This window comes from Montipora foliosa, chromosome 9 (genome assembly GCF_036669935.1).
Source record: "Montipora foliosa isolate CH-2021 chromosome 9, ASM3666993v2, whole genome shotgun sequence".
In the NCBI taxonomy this organism is placed as follows: Eukaryota; Metazoa; Cnidaria; class Anthozoa; order Scleractinia; family Acroporidae; genus Montipora; species Montipora foliosa.
Window position 1 is genome coordinate 15,119,257 of NC_090877.1, and position 10,000 is coordinate 15,129,256.

Sequence of the window (10,000 nt, forward strand, 5' to 3'; positions counted from 1 at the left end):
GTGACAGTAAAAAAAAAGTAATGAAACAGTTGTTGGAAAGTTCAACTTTAGAGTTCACATGTTCACGAAAAGCAATATTATTGGACAAATTATGTCCAAATTACTGATGAGACCTCTGCACATGGCACCAGAGCCCCTGGCCGCTTTTTAACCTGTAGCCACACTCACTCCAAACAAACTACAATTGTAAGTTCCCCCAGAACAGGCCACTTCTTTCTTGTTGATTCATCTTCCCCTTCAATCTGATTACCATTGAAGAAAAAGAGGAGTTTAAGTGGTGGTAAATCCAGCTTGATAAGTGAATGATATTGCCATTTATTGCAGAACTTTGAACTTTATCGCTGTTGGACAAAATCAGTCAAAGATCAGCTTGTGGAGATCCGTGATCATGGACATACGTAACACATCAGACATTAGCTAAAAACTTCTAAAACGCTGGAAACAGGATCTTATTGGACATTTCTTCACATGTAACAAAACGTTTTTGATGATTTTGGTTTATGCAGTGTGAGGTTTGCATCAAGATTCCTGAATAGACTTAGTAAGTGGTCAAAGAGGATGTAAAAGAGACCTTTTTTTACCACCAATCTGGAGATGTAGATACAGTTGGTGCTCTGATCAGTGCCTTCATTCATTTAACCCTTTCAGCCCCATGGGGTTCCCCATTGACGAGTAAAATCGTCTGGCGTTAGACAGAGTAAAATCTATAAGTGGCACTATTGGGAGTGAAAGGGTTAACTCTTATCCTAACATTAAAAATATTATTTTATAATAAGTCTCTTTCTTGTATGCCTTTACTAACCTTTCCTTATTCAATCCAGTTCAATCTCTTAGTCGGTAGAGCATTGTACCGGCATCACAGAGATCATGGGTTCTATTCCTATTGAAACTGCTTGAATTTTTCAGTCTCTATGATGTGACAATTGCTTAAGTCTGAGGATCACTTCTATCTTTCGTCTGGAACCCCCACTTCAAATATACGTTTCTTTCATAACATGAAGTACTTACTTGCATAATTGTAGGTCTAAAGTTTCAATGTTTATTTGAATTTGTAAAATTCATTAATAATTCACAAGGATGACAGCCAACAGAAACGCACTCAGGTCACATGTGTTGCTTTGTAAATCCCGATAAAGTTCAACTGTCAAGCACGGGGAGGGATTGAATAGATAGCAGGGAAAGGCTGGGGTTGTTGAATTTTTAATTAGTTGAATTATCAATAGGCCATTTTGGAAAATAACAGCATACTCTTTGTTTGTCCCCCCAAATTTTACATACTGGTAATCATTGTTTTTGGGACCATTGTAAGTCCCAAGAGAAACTGGAAACAATGCTTATGCAAAATTTGAGGGGACAAACAAAGAGTATCATGGTATTTTCCGAAGTGGCCTATAGGATTATCTTTTATAAACTAGATCTCTAGCTCTCCTAATTAGTACGCTTAACTTTAATAAAGACGAGTCCTGTAAATTTGTACAAAGTTTATTAATCAATCACAAGTTTGACATTTCAATCACAACTATTACGTAACAATTTACTTGCCTCTTGTCAGCCTTGTTGAGAACGTTTAATGCCTCCTCTCCTCCAATCTCACACAAATGACAGTTAAGCGCACACATTAACAAATAAAGCGAATTGGGCGAATAACGCTCTCCATTTTAATTGGCCACATCACAAACGAACTTGCTCAACCAAAAGTATAGCGTGTTTGGCGACATGTGCTCTAGTGAAACGATTAGATTTTGAACATCTTCGCATTTGAGACCGGCCACTCCAACAAGTTCTGACATTTCACGTTTATTGTGCCGTCGCTGCTGGCTCACGCGTGCACATTTTCCCGTGCTTTGCGTCAGCTACGTGTAGTAGGGGGTGCAGGGATGGCGCAGTGGTGAGAGCACTCGCCTGCCACCAATGTGGCCCGGGTTCGATTCCCAGACTCGGCGTCATATGTGGGTTGAGTTTGTTGGTTCTCTACTCTGCACCGAGAGGTTTTCTCCGGGTACTCCGGTTTCCCCTCTTTTTCTCCTCAAAAACCAACATTTGACTTGATTTACTTTCATTGTTCCTTTCAGTTTACAGTGTCCCCAATTGGCGCTCCAGCGCTAGAACGACTAGACACTTAAATAAAGTTCCTTTCCTTTCCTTTAGTAACTTCTAGTTTTGATTGCTTTACTGGATTGTCTCCGTTCTTTTTGAGTGGCCTAAGTAATTACTTTGGTTTTGGTTTTACAACACTCGATTGAAACTCGCTCTATTTTTGTGATTAAAATACAGTTCTGCTTATTCAATGCATCATGCTCTTAACAAATCGCTTTTAAAAGTTAACCCTGATATTGTCTTAACGCCGAAAACGTTTGGTTTTTTCACTTTTTAAAGAATCTTTAGCTTTTTAAATACAAGTGATTTTTTTACTGAGTGAATATTATGGACTTATTAAAATGTTGACCGGTATATTGCAACAATCCGGCTAAATAGCTAATTACGAAAGACGCTTTCATATTTCAGTGCCAATTGATTGTAAAGCAATCTCATTCAACCCAATTTCCTTGTTTAACAAGACGCCTATAAGGGTGTATCCGTGGGATGCACAAACAGTTAACACAAATTGTCCAGTTACAGTGAACTACAACTGCAGGTAAACTTCGGAAAATGGCGAGAGATTACCAGAAAGATAAATCTGTAATTTCAGTAGAAGTTATTTGTTGTTAAAAAATAGAGGTGATCTCTTATTATTAATGCTACTAAATTTGCAAATGGAAACAACAAGTCCCTATCAGGGGTTATCAGGACACAGTAGAACAACATGCCCCCCTCCCTGATGGGGCTGCAGCACAGGGCTGAAGGGGTGCTGCAGGCAGCAATTCCCGCTCCTGATTCATTACACACCTTATGGATTAACCTTGTAAGAATTACAGCAAGAGAGAATCAAAGCCAAGAGTAAGAAAAAAAACATGCAGTACATGGGAGGGGGGTGGATAACCTTTGATTACAGGAATTATTCCACGCGACGAAGACAGAGATGAAATGCCTTCACATTACAGAACATGTGGTTCCAAAAAGGCCACCACGTGATAGGAGTGGAGCACAGAGACCGAGGGCTCAAAAGGTTATCGCTCGTAAACATCAAATTTAATTTTATACTAAAATATTTAAAAACCGATCTGGCATTATAAAGATACAAAGCACAGGAATTAACGGGATACGGGATATTTAGGCCAAAAATTAATGGATACGGGATACTTTAATGGATCCCCTCTCCCCTCCCCTAATGGGGCCTCAACAATTTTACCAAAGCTTTTTGAGGAATGTCAGGAAAAAAAGGTGAGATTTCTTTGGAATACTGACTGGAGATCGGCCGCGTCATTCGTTCCCTTTGGTTTGTGTATAAAACTAAATAGAGTAATAGGTCTTTTTGTATTTGGTTGTTTAAGGCTTTTTTCCTAATATTTTTTTTATTCCTGTACTAGGAGGAATGGATTTAATTTTTGTTGTCAAATGGTATAAACTTGAACTATCACATACCATTAACTTAATGCCAGTCTTAGTGTCTATTGAAGTTAAGCGCGTTGGGAGGAATTACGATGGAATCCCTAAACCCTGCCGCTGCTAAGCGGGTGTTGACCCACAAAGCATGTGAGCGTTATGGGCGTGATTTCCACTTCGGTTTTTTTTTTTGTTGTCACTTACATAACTGATGACGTATAATTTTACGATTGGGACAATCTTTCATCTCTCCGGGAAGGAAAGAGATGAAAGACCCTGGGAATGAGAGTCTGAAGCACGTTCGAGTGGGGTTCGAACTTGGATGGGAGACTATCGCAAAATGGCCATTTTTATACTAGAGACGCGTAATTCGCCTGGGACGAACTTGGGCAAACATTTTTTCTGCGTCTGTTAAATTCGTCTAGTCTAAAGACAGCCACATGACGCATTATGCGTCTGGACAGTGTCTACTTTGGTGCGTCTTCGAAGACGCACTAAACTGGAAAGTTCGTTCAGACGCATTATGCGTCTTGTGCCCGTCTTTATACAAGACGAATTTAACAGATGCAGAAAAATGTTTGCCCAAGTTCGTCCCTGACGAATTATGCGTTTCATACAGTTCGTCCCGTCTTTACACTAGACGGATAACATGAGAGACGCATAATTCGTCTAGACGGATTATGCGTCTCAAGTATAAAAAAGGCCAATAGCAGTAATGAAGACATTTATCCTTTTTTCATACTTGATTTCTTTTCTATTTGGTTGTTAAAGGCTTTTTGCTAATGTCTTTTCACGTTTTTGATTCCTGTATTGGGAGGAATGTTGTTGGAATTCCCAAACATTGCTTTCTTATAACGGGTGTTGACTCGCCAAATGAACACACTCGTTCGATTGATAATTGCTTCAGCTTGGCACAATGGCCGATTGAACACACGGGTTCGATTCACAAAATGTTTGGCACAATAGCCAAATTGAAGAGACTGGTTTGATTCACAAAATGTTTTGGACCGGCTGAACAAACTGGTTCGCAAGAAACAGGTCGATTGGAGTATTTTATCCAAGAATAGTCTCAGTAGAACACACAAGAACGAAGCAAGATCAAGAAATAACGTAGGAAATTCTCCTTGCCTTTAGAGCTTGCCGTTCTCAAAGAAAAATCATCTGTCCACTTTATCAAATACTTTCAGATGTGACGTTATTGTGTCAATCATTGCGGGCGGGAAGGATTCCAAACTATTCATGTCGAAAACACAGAACTTCGTGGCGCGTGGACGAGTGGTTTAACGCGCTCATTTCAGCAGAGGGCTTGGGTTCGCACTCACGCACGTGTTATTAGTCCCCCGGAATTTTGGGGTTCAATATCCGCGGGGTATGCACACGAAGGAAAAAAGAAGAAAAAGGAACTGGCCCAAATTGTTACCGTGCCTAAAAGCCTTCACTATTTTTCAGACAAGTAAGGCAAGAAACGCGAGTCTGTAACTGGTCCCCTCGCGCGCTCTCCACGCGATTGACTCCGCTTGCTCGAAAACTGAGAAATCGTAAGCTTTGTTTGAAAGTAACCATAGGCAACACGGGTAATGAAAGACAGTTACTTAATTTAAGAGTCAAAGCACATCATCTCAATGCTACTGTAGTGAAGATGTTATTTCAAGAAAATCGTTGGCGCTTTTCCACAAATGTTCATAGCACAGCAAAAATTACGAAGAAACGTTCAAATTATTAAAATAAGTTTCTTCTCCGGGCTCCGTTACAAAGACATCTTGTTTTCCTCCTTTTTCAAAATGTTCGTGGGATTGAATTTCTTGTCTGTTTTTCAGTAATCGAAGACGTCTGTACTCCTTCGCTTTGCACACTATCTTGTCGCGTTTCTCTCTGGCAGCTATGTACTCGGTGCGAAACGTTTTAAGATAAAACGTTCGCGCGTTTTCCAAGTGATGCAGTTCCCTCTCTAAGCACATGTCATGAAGTCTGTTGATTTTTTGTACGTGCTCCTCCGTTTTAGAACTTGCGAGTGCCATTGCGAAATCTCTGAGTCTTGTAAACTTTACCGCGTCTTCACCTTGCTGCTACTTCTTTGCTGGTGTTCGACGAGACATTTCTTCTTTGAAGTCTCTTGTTTTAGTTTTATTTACACTTCGACTCAATAGTGCTCATCCGAATTCTTCCCAAAAACAACATTTGAAACTCTTAGCGTCGTTACTAAATAATTAATTGCATCCACTCAGCCAGCAATGTTCATCTTCTGCCCCTCCCCGTTGAAAAGAACAAATTAAATTATTTTGATGGCCGCAGAAAGGATGTTTTGGACGTCAAATCAGTTTGACTAGGATATTGGCAAAAACGACATTGAGTTGGCCAGGTTTTCATACTTTGGGAATAACTCAAAAATAAAATATAATTAAGCAAATTTTGCGTTTGTTTGACGTTTATATTTGTTCGTTAAAGCGACAAACAGCTTGATGGTGCTTTAACTGAAAACTATCGAGTGGCATTTGTAGTTTTAATTGGAAAATTTTTCAAAAGGCAAAACGTTATTTCGAGTGATCAAAACTATCGACACAGGTGCCACCTTGCGAATAAAAACGTCTTTCGGCAACAAATAAATAAGTTTTGGCACTTCCCTGGAACGAATCATGACCAAAACTAGCAAACTACCGGTAAGCTTTGTGCATTTCAATTCGAATCGCTGCCTTGTAGCCAAGCATTGCCAAGCATCACCTTATTTGTGACGCGAAAAAGTTAGATTTTGCACTTTGAAAGAAATTGCGTGCGAAATAAATTTCGCAAAGAACAATCGATATTTTAATTTTGAAAAGCAATGTATTGCGCGGAAGTTACAAAATTTACAAAGGAGCAATTACAGAACACAGGGCTATATTAGAGACCGGCAGAGGCAAACGAGCCATCAGCAGACACTCCATACGTTGCCCCAAATTCTGTATTTGGTTATCCACAAAGCAAAAAACTGAGGACTGTTCGAACGAAGTGCTCAAGAGTTGGGGTTAGCTACAAAGCACTTCACCGTACAAGCTGACAAATCTCAGAGAGCACTGCTTTTGTCCACTGTCAGACGGTGTTCCTCTTTGGCGGATAAAACTCGCTTCCGCCGGATAACTTTCACAAACAGGATTCCTGTTTTCACAAGGTCTTCGTGAACTACAACTATGATTTTTAAAATGCTTTCATCTGGGCGGGCCTCTCGCATATTCCAGTCTCCGGAATACAAAAAACAAAGCAACAAGACCAAACGCACAATATTCCATTTTAATTTCCTACAACATGCGGAAGAGCAATTCTGTTGGCGGTTAAAAGTCCAAAGTTCCATCAAACAATGTAAGATCCTCACGAGGAACGCATCCTTCGGGAGAAACCAACAATTTTTAGTTCTACACATTTCTATAAAGACACAGTACTATAGTTAAAAACCTATAATAACGCTAACTTTTGCTTTTTCTCGACAAATGGAGAAGACCAGTTCACGGGCTGCAAAAAATGTCAGTCCAGATGCGGACAACAGGCTACACTAAGTTAAGAATGCCTTACGTATTAGTCAAGTCCTTGTTAGATCTCCCAAGTCGCTCGCTTTTGTTTGACGAAGTCAGGAATATTTGAATAAACTTTATCTCTTTGTCTTTTTCACTCGCATAAATTGAAAAGAGCCTCTCGATCGCGGAAAAAAGGACGAACACTTCTCTCAGTCTACTCCTCCACTTCGGTTATCTCTTCTTTAACAAAGAACTCAACAGACTCATCCTCAAACTCCTCCGCATTGCTATCCAGCTCATCTGTTTCAACACCTATAACGAAAAACCGCATAGAAACCGGTAAATAAACAGCCAGAATGAGGTCGCGGGACATCGATAGGCTTCGAGACTCGAACTTGGGGAGCGGACAAAATGAGAGAGCATGATGGGAAATTGGAAATAAATTTGAACGAGTCTCTGGATATTTTTGCAAGGAACCTTGCGAGGAACGATTTGCAAACGGTTACCCTGTTAACACACTAGAAACGAGAAGTGCCGCATCTGGAATGGTGTTAGTCAATACTAACTTCTCACTAACCGAGCGCAAGGGCCGCACTGGGGAACATTGGCCAGAGGTCGTGGCAGTCAAAAACGACCAAGGGCCAACTTTCCTCAATACGGAGCAAGTGAATTTTGTAAATTTTTTATGCTATGGCATTGTTTGTTTTAGCGATCGTACACTTCTCCGCTTGATGACTGTTCGTAAATTCCGTTTGCTATAATTGTACTGTTTTTTTTAAACTTTTTGTGTTTTGCTCCACTTCAATTTCCCGGGAGAGAGAAAATATAAATCCGGACCAAAAATAGCGAATCAGAGTTCTCCATTTAGCCTGAGAATTGCTCTCCATATAATAAGGGATCGTAAACGACCTTGTTTCCGTGAACACGGGAGAGAAGGTAACAAAGCTAACAATTTCTTTTTATCCAGGAATAATCACTCAGTGGAACTGTCTTCGAATTCCCAAAAGCGCATTTACACATGCTTTGTAGATGCTGAAGCCTACCGCTTTTTGCGTTCGCTAGGAAAAGAGACCTCGGCCAGTGTCGAAACTCACTTTTGATCCAACCGCCGTCCACAACCGTGGATGGCACTCTTCAAACCGCATGCCCCATGATATGTTTGCTAACTGTGACTTGAGCCCTCTGTCCCGCGCATTCCTTTACGGTAATTCCGCTGTAGCTAAGTGAGCCCAAACAACATGAAGTATCGCGTGAGGATCGCTAAGTAACCGTCGCGCATGCTCAACGCAGTGAGTTTCGACCCATGGCAGAGGTCGTCAGTCCAGCGAACACAAAAGAAAAGCGACCTCTGCAGGGAAACCCTGATTTTAAAAAATCAGTCTTGACATGTTTTCGAGACAGCCAAAACGATTGAGAAATTTGATGACTTGTAAAAAGTGTTCTTTTTATAAGACACAGAGGTTTTCACCCAAAAACTTCTGGGATTTTCGAGAAACGGGTTGCAGGTTCCACACCCAGCTTCGGAAGATAATTTGGTTCTTTTTCTAAACCATTTTCTGGTGTTTTGGCTGACTGGCTTCATTTTTCGTACAACTCGATTTTTGCCCCTTTTTGTTCGCAACTCCGTTGCTCATTTAGAACGTGGCAAATTATCCTAGAAGCCAACGAAAATCCTTGGCCCAAGACCACGAGTGCTGTGAAATAAAACTCTGCACAGCAGTTAACGCAACTTCCTCTAACGACCAACTCGTCTTCCCGTGTGATGGATCTAACGTCAACGCCTCCTTACCGTTACGTAATTCCAAGCGCTGTGGCTTTTGCTGTGCATAATCGCTGTTCTTTTTCTGCCTGTAACCCTGAAATTCTTTCATCTTGCTGCGCCGCCGTTCAATCAGCTCCTGCACGGTAAAAAAAACCGAGTTAGAACAAGTTGGAGTCACCTTGTTGCCTTGTTCTTGGGCAGGCTCTTTAAGAAGATACTAAGACCGTACTTCACCATAACATTACATCATTTAATCTCATCTACAATCTTGGATAGATTAAATGAAAATTTGACACCACCCCTTCCCCCAAATCAATGATGGGAAAAAGACGCGTTTTGGCCTTCAAGCGGTTTCATCTTTGATTTAGGGGGAAAGGGGCATTTCTGTTCCATTTTAAGCTGTCCAAGATTGTAGGTCGACCTGTCGGTCGGACAATAAACCACAATATGTGCATAAGTGCATAAGTCTTTGACTTGTAACTAAGGAGCTAACGCAAAGGACGAGGGGGACGACGGCTACCAGAATAGGACACAAAACAATAGGTTTAAGGAAGTTCCCCAGAGTTTCAGGGCCGTGCGCAAGCTGGCCACAAGTATGGCGCATAAAGCCTGAATCGCGCGTGTTTTTCTGATTTTTTTGACGTCAGCGTGACCAAAACTGTAAAATTAACTACTAATTTTCTCGCGTTCCCTTGAGTAATTTTTTTTAAAAATTGGGTCAGTTCTAACCACGTACAGTTCCTATCAAATACCCTCTATTTGTTGAAATCTGTCAGAGCTAATCGAATGTATTTAGAAAAATGACAAATTACAGAATATTGGCAAAACCGTCTTAACGACCTTGATTTTTTACCACTTCAAAATGTCAGGCAACATCATTTCCATAATGTGGCAAAGACTTTAAAAAAATTTCACCGAAAGAAAGTATAAATGTTAAGGAATTTAGGCCAAAAATAGGAATATATCTCCCAGTCACAAGATGTGATGTTGCCATGGTAACGGCCTAATCCAAAAAATTGACGCCCAAAAAATAAGCCTTATTATATCGGTACCCATGTTGGTAAAGGTGGGCAGACACAAGCGGTCATGTTACAGGGACATGTTGCAGCGACAAAAAAACCTGTGTAGTACACACTGAGGCGACATGTACCAGGGAGGTGTAGCGGGGACATATAGCACGGAGAAAATCACAACATGTGCACACACACGAAAATGTTCCGGGTACAAGTTTCAGGGATATGTTGCAGCGGCATGTCCCCTCGTGTGAACT

At 40.8% G+C, this 10,000-nt stretch overlaps 2 protein-coding genes across 2 annotated transcripts in view; one reads left to right on the top strand and one right to left on the bottom strand.

Moving 5' to 3' along the window:
• LOC137970106 (mediator of RNA polymerase II transcription subunit 11-like) overlaps positions 1 to 1,470 on the top strand; it is a 7,332-nt gene extending 5,862 nt beyond the window's left edge. Inside the window, exon 4 of the mRNA XM_068816586.1 lies at positions 325 to 1,470. Coding sequence (XP_068672687.1) covers positions 325 to 402 — 78 coding nt within the window. The 3' untranslated portion in view covers positions 403 to 1,470. The remainder of the gene's footprint in view (positions 1 to 324) is intronic.
• A 5,263-nt stretch (positions 1,471 to 6,733) lies between these two features.
• LOC137970176 (eukaryotic translation initiation factor 3 subunit B-like) overlaps positions 6,734 to 10,000 on the bottom strand; it is a 34,585-nt gene continuing 31,318 nt past the window's right edge. Inside the window, exons 19-20 of the mRNA XM_068816690.1 lie at positions 8,758 to 8,866; positions 6,734 to 7,280 (exon numbers count right to left, since the gene is read on the bottom strand). Coding sequence (XP_068672791.1) covers positions 7,183 to 7,280; positions 8,758 to 8,866 — 207 coding nt within the window. The 3' untranslated portion in view covers positions 6,734 to 7,182. The remainder of the gene's footprint in view (positions 7,281 to 8,757; positions 8,867 to 10,000) is intronic.